The 12,827-nt window shown below is 40.7% G+C and overlaps 1 protein-coding gene across 8 annotated transcripts in view; it reads left to right on the top strand.

Annotated features, from left to right (window-relative positions):
• The window catches only part of cacna1g (calcium channel, voltage-dependent, T type, alpha 1G subunit), a 317,809-nt gene that overhangs the window by 291,646 nt on the left and 13,336 nt on the right, over nucleotides 1-12,827 (top strand). For 7 of the 8 annotated variants that reach the window (XM_005721842.2, XM_005721841.2, XM_005721840.2 and 4 more), the window contains 5 exons: nucleotides 3,842-3,912; nucleotides 6,798-6,876; nucleotides 7,243-7,364; nucleotides 8,837-9,256; nucleotides 10,623-10,775. In XM_005721842.2, coding sequence (XP_005721899.1) covers nucleotides 3,842-3,912; nucleotides 6,798-6,876; nucleotides 7,243-7,364; nucleotides 8,837-9,256; nucleotides 10,623-10,775 — 845 coding nt within the window. The remainder of the gene's footprint in view (nucleotides 1-3,841; nucleotides 3,913-6,797; nucleotides 6,877-7,242; nucleotides 7,365-8,836; nucleotides 9,257-10,622; nucleotides 10,776-12,827) is intronic. The other variant, XM_013913571.1, reaches the window with a different exon arrangement.

The raw sequence follows: 12,827 nt of genomic DNA, 5'->3' as shown, positions 1-12,827 counted from the left end.
CCCCCCCCCCACCGACCCTTACACAGTGTGAGACACCAACGCACAGCAAACTCTTTCAAGGTGCTGTACTTTGAAGATGATGTAAAACACACATCCCCGGGACTCCCCTTTTTGTCATTTTTTGCATGGCAGATCTCAGCATGGTTCGGGCAGGCTGTGAGCCGACCAGATGGCACAGAGACACACAGTCAGCTGACAAACTGAGAAGAAGCGAAGGGAGAGAAAAACACAGGGTGAGGAAAGTGAGCTTAGGGTGTGAGAGAGCCAAAACACACTGTGACAGTAAGTGAACTAAGCTGCAAGAAGCTAAGGAGAGGATGGGGTACAGTAAAGAAGGATGAAAGAGATGTAAGAATAAAAGAGAAATAAACGAAAGAGATGGGATTGATGAATGACTTCTGACCTTAAAATAGACTACCAGAAGGTGAGATGAAGTCAGGAGTGAAATAGGTGTGCAGAGTAAAAGAGGTTCAGGCTGATTATTGGAAGTTAGGAGAGATAAGAGGCTTTACCTGAAGGCTTGAGGAGAGGAAGCAAAAGGAAGGAAGATGAGAGAAAGAGGAGCTAAGACATGCAGAACGGGAGCCTGTCTGTTTGGTCCAAACACTGAATGTGCAGCGATGAGGTAGCATGGAAGTCGTGATTAATTGTTGTCGCTCAGCCGACCCAAACACATTTTTTGCTTTGTTTGTCTGTGTGTATTTGATGGGTCCAGTCTTTCTGTCTGGCATCAGCATGCCTCTCATAATCAGACTGAGCAGGAATCTGAGTTAGCTAGATTAAATTCACATGTTGTCAGCATTGGAATCAAAAGGCGGTGGGTTTTCTGTCCAACGCTGTCAGTGAGATGCATCACATGTGTGTCCTTTGTGCACAGAAAAGCTGGCAGAAATTCCAGCTGTGTAAGTTAACAGACTAATCAATATCACAACTCAGACACAGGAGAATCTGATGGATTAAAACTAAGTGTTGTTTTACATTTAATGATTAAAACAGAATGTAGGCTTCGACCATGTGCGAATTTGATGTAGTCCACAAGTACAAATAGGTGTCCTGGTTTAGGATAATAATGCTCATAGAACAATAAAAATGTTATAAAAGTGCTTACAGCTAACAAAGAAAATTTGGGGAAGAAATGTCTTAGAAATTATATTTATTACTGATGCTCTAAAACTTCAGAAACTGTTGAAAAAACTTTTCCTTCCTACTATCCAAGCAGAGGTTTGATGCATCTTCCAGGAATGGTGAAGCTATTTTCCAGAGAACTGTTTGGTCAATTGGATTTTTTCAGCGGCTGCAGACTTGCTTTCATTTCATTTTTGCGTCTGCATTTCAGCCGAACTTCAGCCTGAACGATGAGATTTTTACTACAATACCTTTTGATTAGATTAAATTGCAGATTAAATCAGCTCAAGTATTTTCAGTTTTTATAAAATGAACTATTAAACTCACTTCAAATTGGATTAAATTACCATAATGAAAAAATAAGCACCCTAACACACTCTTGTGTTTTAACAAAATTCAATATTGATTCATTTCACAAAAGCTGTAATTACACTGGTTTAGGCACCAATAAGTGATGTAAAGTGTATGTGTTAGTCCCCATAGGGAAATAGTTCCTCTGCATTTAACCCATTCACCCAGTGAAGCAGTGGGCAGCCACCAGTGCAGTGCCCGGGGAGCAGTGTGTAGGGACAGTACCTTGCTCAGGGGTACCTCAGGGTAGCCGTTCAGTGGAGTCGAACCCCCGACCTTCCGATCATGGGGCCACCACTCTACCTAATGAGCTATCCCTGCCCCTCCTGATGTGTTTAATAACTATCTCAAATAAATAACAAAAGCAATTCCTCATACTTTTATTGCTTATTATTTTACTATATGGCAAAAAGTAACAACTCACTCACCATAAGCAGTGAGACAACAGCTTGAGAATCATCAGCCCACCAACCCCTTGCACTCATGGTGTCACAGCTTAGCAATCCTAACATGAAGGCAAATAAAACATTACCACAGTGAGTGGCATTTTACATGACCTTATGTGCATACGCTTTGCTCTTTCAAACCTTGAACTTGCACAACACACCCACACAAAATGCTATTAATAGACATTGACATAAGGTTAGTTGTCGGCTTTTATCCCTCTTAGCAATTTCATGGTCAAATCCATGATTCAAAACACACGCCTACTTCATTTGTAAAGTAGTTGAAGTTGACAGTACTCAATCCTTTTAAAAATTGCTTTTGACATTTATATTGAAAGTATGTGTTAAAGTGCAAAATAACAAGGGAATGAATATCTGTTATCTCGTGTCTTGCTAGTTTACGCTGTGGAGTTATTAGTTACTGTAGCTCGAGTGATTACACCAGGAAATTATAAAGTTAGATTGTTTTGGAAAAATCACCTTGAGGCAGTTTGAACTGTTACTATGTTTTCAAGGCTGTCTTTACAGCTGATTAATGGATGTAATGTTTATCAAGTTATGGTCAGCGCTTTGCTAATCTGTCTGGCATATGTTTAGATGTTTCAGCGGTAGCAGCTGAGGTGCAGACAGATGCCTTTCGGTGGTAAATGCATCATTAGTGGCCATATAATTATTCAGAGAAAAGTGGTGTTTCTCACTGGAATATGTGTCATGTTAGCTGAGCTAATATATTGAAGCTAACAGATGTCTGGCAGTGTGGGTTAAAAGTGTGTGGTTAAAATAAAAGCAAATTTTTTTGCAAATGTGGGATTTCCCTTTTTTGTGTCCTATGTTTACTGTTTTTTGTTAATATGTGAGTAATTGATATAGATAAAAAAATATCTCTTATTATTCCATAACATGTTTTCTTCCCAGTTTAAAAGAGATCCCGATAGCACTGTGATTATATTGATGCTTATTTAGATTATTCATCTTGTGTTTAGCAGGACTATACATCTATCTTTACGTTAATGCACATATCTAATCAGCTAATCACATGGCAACATCAGAATAGGTAAGACAGGCTATCTAAGTGGCTTTAAGCATGATGTGGCTTTGGTGGACGATGGTTTGGTGGTTTTTTGATCTTCTGGTATTTTCCTGCACAACCATCTCTGGGGTTTACAGAAAATGGTCTGAAAAAGGGAAACTGTCCAGTGCATCTCTGTGCATAAATGCCTTGTTGATGTCAGTGGCGCATGGCCAGACCACTTCGAGCTAATACAGTTATGCAACACTAACAAAAAGAAGTCTGTATTACAACCAAGGTCTGCAGACGAGCATCTCTGAATGCACAACACACAAACCTTGAAGCAGATGGGCTACAGCAGCAGAAGACTACACCAGGTGCCATTCCTCTGGTTGAACAATAGAAGACTGGAAATCCTTGCATACCCTGATATTATCAAGCTGTTTATGTTGCAAGTCTTTATTGGCTGATAAATCCCAAATCACTTAAATTAGGATGACAAAAGTGTTATGTCTTAAATCTATTGTCTGATTTTTGTGCTGTGTATTGAAAGATTGCCCAGGAGGAGTGGGGGGTCATTTGCTGCCTAATTTCTTGGGTTAATGTTTACACATTTGCTACAATGTATCATCTGTCATTCTTGCTGTAGTTCAATTGGTGCTCAAGTCATACTGGTAACCCTACCGAGTCACTGGGGAATATGACCTCAGTCATGTCGTCTTAAGAGCTCAGTGGTGTTTAATACAAGAAAATGAGTGACTAAGCTAACAGAGCAGGATTAGACTGTAAGTGAGAGAAATGTTGTGTCCTTTCAGTTCCACAGCAGGCCTGCTCTGTTATGTAAGACTGAAAAATCATAATATTGGTGAGATGTTGTTTTTTCATTCTGTGTGTTTGCGTGTCCCCACAGTATTGAAGCTCTTGAAGATGGCGGTGGGGATGAGAGCTTTGCTGGACACCGTTATGCAAGCCCTGCCTCAGGTACACGCCGCTAAATAACACCCACCAAAGCCGCGAAACTCTCCTTCCGTCCTCATCTGCATTTTTTTTCCTCCATGGATTTCACATCCCACAGAAACTGTCCCTAAAGTTACATCTCAAAAGCATTTCCTTTTTTGTGTGTGTGCTGCAGATTCTGCTGTTTCAGGGCGTCGTCTTTCTCACGAGTTTTCTCTGCTCAACTCCAGAGACCCTTATTTGCATTAGAAGCCCCCTGCAGAGATTGGAAAGTGAATGTAGCTTCAGGTTTTTGTTTTAAACCCTAGGGTGGGTGGATTTGTGGGTGATAGAGTTAGTAAATTAGAACAACTTCTGCAGTGTTTTGCAGAAAGTCAAAAAGTCTTATATTCGCAATGTTCTTTCAAAACACCTCTGTCGTTGCTTTTCAGAGAGACACAGAGATCGAGTGTTGTTCCAGGCTCCTTGAGCTTGTCAGAAGTGTTCATTATTAATAAATCTGATGATAGGCGGGTGGTGGAGGTGCGAACAGGTTGCTACATGCTGATAATCATTGACAGCAGCAAACCATAACACTTTTCATTATTTAAACCACCCCTGTGTCAAAGCTCTAATCCCTTGTTTTTCCTATCACTTTCTACAGCTCCTCTTTTTATTTTTATTCCAATCTTGCACCTTTATTTTGTAGACTGCATATAAAAATGGGTTGGCTAGGAAGTCCTTTCTCCATATACAGGTTAATTTTAAGGCTACTTGAAGGCTCTAGAGGCATTTGACTCAGTCGCACAGTGGCAGACTTGGACAAGAGCCTCAGAAAAACTGTAATCTAAAAGAGAAAGCCCAGTTGAAACAAATTGATCAATGACACCTCCTCTAAATGTATCGTTTATGCATTAAAATTGATTCAGTTTGGACTGTTTCAGTTAGTGTCTCTCACAAGGCACTCTGCACACCGCTTTGCAACCCACCTCCACCCCAGATACTCCTTTCATGCTGTATCTGACTTGTTCAGTGTCATCAGAAAAAGGAAAAAAGGAAGTGCTCTAAAGGATTATTCAACAGGTGCTCATCAGTAGGGCGAACAAAATCTCAATATAAAAAAGGGTGCGGTTGCTAAGCCACTCTGTCAAGGATAAAATGTAACAAATTTATTCTTGAAGCAGTTCAGCAAGCAAAACAGGCCAATGGGTATCGACTCTATCTCTTCATCAGGGTCTCACAAATACACAATCAGTCAGGATTAAATACCACCAAGTAATTCAACCCCTAAGGGTACTAAAAATTAAAAAGACAGATTTATCAAAGAAAATACAAAACAATCTGCGGATAAAGGACAAAAAAGTTTATTCTAAATTTACAGTAAATCAAAATAGAACATAATCAAACAGTTAAAATACTGCATACCGAATAGACTATTTTACCAGGCAAAACATGATATTGTATAATAGAGTGTAATAATCAGTGTCATGCTCTGTTCTGTGCTGGGACACTCATCACACACATACCGTATATATGTGGGTTGAAAGTTACTAATTACCGCATATTATAGGCTAGATTTTACATAGAAATCACATACCTGTTAATTGCGCTCAATTTCAGTTTTCCAGCTTTTTTAAACGTGCAGATTTGTATTTTCAGTAGTTTATTAGGTAATTTTGTAGCTTAAGAGTTTAGCTGGGAAAAGCAACATTGTGATGGTGTCATTTGAGATTTAAGTGTATTTTGTGATTATACAACCATCGAGTCTGGGGAGGTAAAGAGATGTGTCAGGACCAATCAGTTGTAAAATCACACACACCAAAATCCATGGCTTGTCTAGTCCACAAGGTGGGTTGCCAATGTAATAGATGTTATTGGCTTAACCCCAACATCTGCTGATGTTTTGCCATTTTGGAGGAGGCCAGAGAGTCATGCCCAGTGGAACCTTTTGACGTACAATGATCTGTCTTCTATTTGGCATTGTTCATTTTTGGTTTTGTTTGTTTGTTTTTTCTCATCTCTTTAATGGCAAAATGCTAGCTAATTTCTAATTGTGCGGTGGATCCACTAGCTTAACTCTATAAAAGTCATTTTTACAATCATTGGCTAGCACAGACCAACAGAGTAATTGTGCAAGTCAGCATTAATATATGTGTACGAGCAGGAGAACACCAAATCACATTTATCCTTATTATCATACAGATTGATTTACCCTACGATAAATAGATAGCCCTTCAGATTTAGCATTTTGAAACTGGACACATCAGTCACGATGCTGGCCTGCTTGAAAAAGATCATTTACAAAATGAAAGTCATGTTGTCCTCGGAGAGACTTAAACTAGCCACTGAGATGAACTCAGACTCCCCAATAGACTTGTACACAGTTGGAGTCCAGAGGAGTTGCCCCCTTCAGAAAGAATGCAAGGTTACGGCACATCCCCACTGACTTAACTTTTCAAACTCAAAAGCGACACCAATCTTTTATGCACAGCCTGCCTGCACTCATTGTCAATTTATTATTTTCCAGATGAATAACCAGATCATACTAGCTGTCTAGATTGTAACACATTAACTAATTTTCAAATTAACAAAATAAACAACCTGAATACAATAAACAACTTCCTGTGAGTGATGTCAGCAGCACTAGATGGCAGCGCTGACGCTGTGGTGCTGTCCATCTTTACCTGCTTTCTGTCAGACACTCATTCACATCATTGAAGCATGCATTCGCTTGGATAGGAGAAGTGTTTATTTAACAAATGCTCAGTCACTACAGCTTATCTTATACTTTCTCTAACTGCTCTAGAACCATCCTCCATTCTACCCTGCCTCCGAATGAGAAGTTTGTTGTCCCTCCTTATTGGTTTATTTTCCCTGGGCTTTATCTCCTCTGACTAATCGCTCTCTTCCTTCCTGTTGTCTCCCTGCAGGTGGGCAATCTGGGTCTTCTCTTCATGCTCCTCTTCTTTATCTTTGCAGCGCTGGGAGTGGAGCTGTTTGGTGACTTAAGTAAGAACACATGCACAATAAAGACATACTGTGCAGGCAGTAGAAAAAGAAGAAAATTAAATCTCTTAGTTTCCACTCAGGTCATTCACGGGGATACACCGAGCATTTAACTCTCCCCTCTGTGGATTTAATTCATCTGATATTAATTGCTTCCTCGAATCCTTTGTTGAAATACTATATTGATCTCCTTAATTTTATCTTGAAGCTTTCAGAGCTATAAAATGCTATCACAGTAACTATTTTATTATAGGAAAATCCAACTGAAAGCCGTGAACACTGCTATCTTTTTTTGTTTCATTCTCTCCTTTACTCTCTGGCTAATCCTCTTTTTGTTTATCTCCTCCCACTTCCCTTTTGTCTCTGCAGTTTGTGATGAACTCCACCCCTGTGAGGGTCTGGGGCGCTATGCTACATTTAAAAACTTTGGGATGGCCTTTCTGCTGCTCTTCAGAGTTTCCACTGGAGACAACTGGAATGGCATAATGAAGGTGAAACCAACTCTGCAGTTTCAGATCCATAGACCACTCATACTCTACATTCACTCTTTTGTATCTGCACATTCTGCAGGTCCAGTTCTGTTTTAAAATGACTCCGCAATATGAATGTGCTTGTAATGGATGAAAAAAACATCACATTCGGACCTTCAAACCATACTCAATTTTTTGTATATAAGTTGTTCATAATGTCAACTTCTGGTTTAAAAACTAAAAAACGGATGTCAGTCTTTAGTGCGGCCATCGTATTTTTGTAGCCAGATGAGACTATATTCAAATAATACTGCATTTACAGTTTGGAGGACTGTGGTTGGAGATCACAGCATGACGCACCTTATTGGGACAGAGTGCAATGAACTCGCAATTTTGCTATGACATGGTTACATTGAAGATGGGGACCAGGTTTGCCACAGCTCAGTTTCTGTCTTCAAAGTGATTTTGTTTTTTAAGAAAACGACAAAATGCTATTAAGACAATCAGTTTGCAGTTAAATGGGGTCAAGCTAGCAAATACATACAATTATCAATTATCTGATAAAGTGGCACACAATGGAAATCTGTTGCCATCTGCATACACAAACATTCACATTGACTACTTATATTCAGGTTCCAATCAGAATCTTGTGTGTTTGCAACAGAAATTCTTTCACAAATTGTGAAGTAGTTGCTGCAGGACTGTGATTCAACGGCAAAATGACAGAAGTGCTCTGCAATCAGAATGCAACCAGTTGAGTGGAGTTTCCTACTGCAGAAAGACTGAGTTAGATAATTGCACTGTGTTGGCAGTCAGTTTTTGCAAACCTTCAGCACTTTGAGAGTGATTGCAGTCGCAGTTGCAGTGTTGTTTGCAGGCAGATTGCCTTATGCTCGAAAGAGGTCACCCAGAAGTTGAGAGTTCCACATGCTCTAACAGCAACAAAAATCAGTGCAATTACAAGGCAATATTTCCAAGTCTCAAGGAGGATGCCGTCCTGTTTATTCCCCAGTGTTACTGAATAAGCCATAGGAGGATGTACAGCTAAGTTATGAGCGTAAGTTGATTTTAAACAAACACAGATTCATGCTAATTAGTAACACATGATTAAAATACTGGATCTTCACCACCAAAAGCAAAGCACAGATATTTTGGATGGTGTGTTAGTAGAGTTAACCAGGAAGCATTATTAATGGTGAGATAATTCACTTTAAAATGCTCCCAGAGGTAAAAACACCACAGACCAGCCTAACATCAGTGATTAAAATTAGCTTAGGTGACACCTGGCAGACATCCAGTAGCTAAATCCATCAGTAAGCCAACTTGAGTGAGGGGTCACTGCAACCCAGTACAAAGTTGTTCTTACAAAGTTGTTCTTCTTGCTGTTGTAATGATCATCGGCTGCGAATGGTCACCCACCTGTAGGTGCATGTTCTTAACTAGAACATTTAACTAGAATACTATTAAATCCACCGTCTGTACGGTCTTTCCAGGATACGTTGAGGGACTGCGCCCAAGATACAGGCACCTGCTACAACACTGTGGTTTCTCCCATCTACTTCGTCTCCTTTGTCCTGACTGCTCAGTTTGTCCTGGTCAATGTGGTCATCGCAGTACTGATGAAGCACCTGGAGGAGAGCAACAAGGAAGCCAAGGAAGAGGCAGAGCTGGAGGCGGAGATGATGGAACTGGAGATGGAAGCGGGGGACAAAGCAGCAAGGTCGCCCCAGCTCAACCCTCTGACACTGGGTATGGACAGGTCAAGCTCTGGGGGTTCCCCCTGGAGGTCTCCTAGAGGAGTGGATACAGAGCAGGAAAGGGATGGTCCTATGGATTCACCCACTGCCGATATAACCAGAGACTCTGTAGGCATCAGAGCAGAATCCCCTTCATGCACAGAGCCCCAACTGGAGGTAAAGAATCTTGTCGCCAAACTAATCTTTTTTTTCTCTCTCTGTCTCTCAAAAAAAAGTTAATCTGTACTTCACAACAAAGCATCACTATTATTTGCCAGATAATCCCATTAAAAAAAGAACAGACCTAATTCAGTTACTCAGCTTAGCTTGTACCAGGCTGGAAACATGATTTTTAATTCTGTTGTGCATTATAAGATGATTTGGACACTGCTGGGACCGGAGCCAGGCTGTGAGGCTCGTTAGATGACCCCTTCATTGTCGTTACCTCTAACTCTGGTTCAAACCATTAGTTGATTCAGCAGCTCGCGCTGAGTAATGCTGAGAATGTGGCACGCCATCTAAAAAAGTTGATTACTTGCTCTTCGCTGGTCTCGGTACAATAACTGTAGTCCACCCATAAATAAACCAAGCCAGGGATGGCTATATTAGGCTGTGTTTACCAGACAGCCTGGCATCATCTCAGAATACAAATGGATGCATTTATCTGAAACGTACCCAAAACGGTTGTCATATTTTGAAGCTCTCAGGTGAAGATCTTTGTCTGCTGCACGTGTACTACGCAGGACTGGACAAAGCTCCCTCGCATATCAGACGCTAGTTTGCAAATGTCTGGGTCTTTCTTGGTTATGCACAGTCACATCCAGAAAATATAGCTGTGCAGATTTATTATGCTGTGTGACCCACACTGGCCCATATCGGGATGCTTTACAATTTGTGTGCATTCACGGCTACGTGTGTGTGTGTGTGGTTATGTGTGTGTCTGTGTTTAGCTGATCCCTCTAGAGGACATGCCAGTCACAGACAGGTCACAGTGCCATGGGAAAGCTGGACCACAGGGCCTTGTTGTTCACTTCAACAGCTATTTCCAGACAACGGGGAACTTTGGGGGATAGGAAATAGAGGTTTCGCTATCGTTATCCCTCCCTCCCTAAGATCTTATCCTTCTTCCCTATGCTCCTCTCCCAAAACGTGAGCGGCTAAGTCACACTCTTCTCCCCAGCCTTGTTGAAGACCAGCTCTGCTGCAGTCTTGTAGTGCCCCCTTGTGGGTTTGAGTGTTAAGGGTGTTTGTTTACTACATTGCTGTGCAATTTGAAAGATTCGACAGGTCATTTAGTAAGAAGCCCTTAGCAGCCCACAAGAGAGCATTGTTCCCTCTGAGATGTTTCTCTTGTCTTTAGGGTTTCTATAACTGTTTCTGCCTGACTGACTGTCCTTTTCTTTGTGATCCATTCTTCTGTCCATACTTATTCGTGTATCTTTGTATGTAACTCTCCCCCTGTCCTTGTCTTCTTCTTTTTTCTTTTTTTTCCCCTCTATTTCTGTCTCCGCTCTCTCTCTCTATTCTCTCTGCATTATCCAAGTTTGTCCAGCGGAGGGCACTCTTTGACTCGGTCTCCCTGGTCATCCAGGGTTCAATGGAGGGGGAGATGAGTCTCATGGACAACCTGTCCGGCTCTATCTGCCACTACTACGCGCTGCCCCCCAAGCCCAGCAAGCACAGCACCGACAAGAAGGTCAATAATCACCAGAAGCATCCCTGATGGATCGCCTCCTCCATGTCATATGTGGTTTTGTAGTGTCTTTATCTGTGTGCACCATGTAGGGCTGCTCAAGTACGAAGTAACGAAAATACTAATATTTATCTTGTACTGTCACATCTGATGCTATTAATATAATACACACACTTGTTTTAGTAACACTACAAATTATCGATCGATAATAAATGAAGTATTGATTGTACAACTGAGCTTTGGGTCATAAGTATAAAGGTAATATAGATAATATGGATACTATAGATCATAAAATGAAAAACAAAGGTGTACTAATTGATTATTTACTAGTTAGTTGGACTGCAGTGCATCAAAAAAAGAAAGAGTTTTAACTGATGCTAATAATGTTTTATAAAGTGTTTAAATAGGCAGCAGAGATAGTGATGTCATCAATTAAAAGAACATTAATCAAGAGATGGGTGTGTTTGCACCTAGTTTAGAGAAAAAAGCTAATTATTTAATACCCTGCTGAATTTGTTTGCTCGCTTACAAAGAAATGAACACTCTCTAATTTTTATTGGTCTTATAAAAGCACATTACATAATTGATTTACATATCACTGAGTAAAATGAGTATTTGATTCCCAAGTAAAACATGACTCATTATTTATTGAGTTATTATTATTAAACCCTTGTTGGCAAGTACAGTGGTAAGATGTTTCTCACAGTTGGTCACCAGGTTTGCACACATCTATGCTGAGATGTTGGACCACTCCTCTTTACAGAAACTTTCTAAATCCTTTGGGTTTCTTGGCTGGTTTTTAGGCAACTTTAAGCTTGAGCTTCCTCCACAGATTTTCTATAGCAATGAGGTCTAGAGACTGGCTAGGCCACTCCATGGCCTTAATGTGCTTCTTCTTTAGCCACTGCTTTGTTGCTGTGATGGTATGTTTTGGGTCACTGTCATGTTGAAAGATCCATGCATGACCCGGCTGAGGGAAAGAGGTTCTCATCCAAGATTTTACAGTACAAGGCCCCTTGATGTGCTAAACTCAACCTAGACCCATTAGCAGAAAGAGCACCAAAGCATAATGTTTCCAACTCTGTGCTTGACAGGGTAGATGGTGTTCTTTAGGCCGTACTCAGCATTTCTCTTCCTCCAAACACGGCAGCTCGAGTTGATGCCAAGCAACTCAATTCATCTCCTAAACCTTCTCTGAATTATTTAGATGTTCACTGGCAAACTTAAGACTTAAGTGTGTACATGTGCATTCTTGAACAAAGGGACCCTGCAGGGACTGTAATATCCATTAGTATGGTATACTGCCTTCAGATCATTAACAAGTTCCTCCCGTGCTTGCGTTCAGGTTGATTCACCATCTTTTTCACAATCATTCTCATCCCATGAGGCAAAATTTTAATGATGTTAATTTTATATTTCTACCAGTTCTCACCGAGCTTCTCGCTGTTGGTCTTGTAGACGATTTCAGCCTTGTGTAAGTCAACAGTCTTGTCCCTGTTTTCTGACCGGTCTTTGGCCCATGATGCTGAAGGATTAAGTATGTGAGAAACAGATTCTGTGGTTATTCTGGCTGAGTTGTAGGGGATCAAATACTTAATTCACTCAAAGCATGTTTGTCACACTTACATGTTTCACTTTTTCCACATAGGTAAGGTTTGGATAGCATTCTTTCCCACTAATTGAAGTCATTATCAAACAACTGCATTTTGTATTTCCTTGCCTTTGTATAATATTACATTTTGTTTGATGATCTAAAACAGGGCTGTCCAACTCCAGGCCTCAAGGGCCGGTGTCCTGCAGGTTTTACATGTGTCCTTGATGCAACACAGCTGATTTAAATGGCTAAATGACCTCCTCAACATGTCTTGAAGTTCTCCAGGGGCCTGGTAATGAACTAATCATTTGATTCAGGTGTGTTGACCCAGGGTAATATCTAAAACCTGCAGGACACCGGCCCTTGAGGCCTGGAGTTCCTCACTCCTGATCTAAAACATGGAAGTAAAAAAATACAAGTAATGAGGATGGGGGCAAATAGTTTTTTACAGTATATGCATA

Source organism: Pundamilia nyererei, unplaced genomic scaffold (genome assembly GCF_000239375.1).
Source record: "Pundamilia nyererei isolate P.nyererei 1_Seehausen unplaced genomic scaffold, PunNye1.0 scaffold00005, whole genome shotgun sequence".
NCBI classification, from domain to species: Eukaryota; Metazoa; Chordata; class Actinopteri; order Cichliformes; family Cichlidae; genus Pundamilia; species Pundamilia nyererei.
This window is presented reverse-complemented; position numbering and strand designations above follow the sequence as displayed.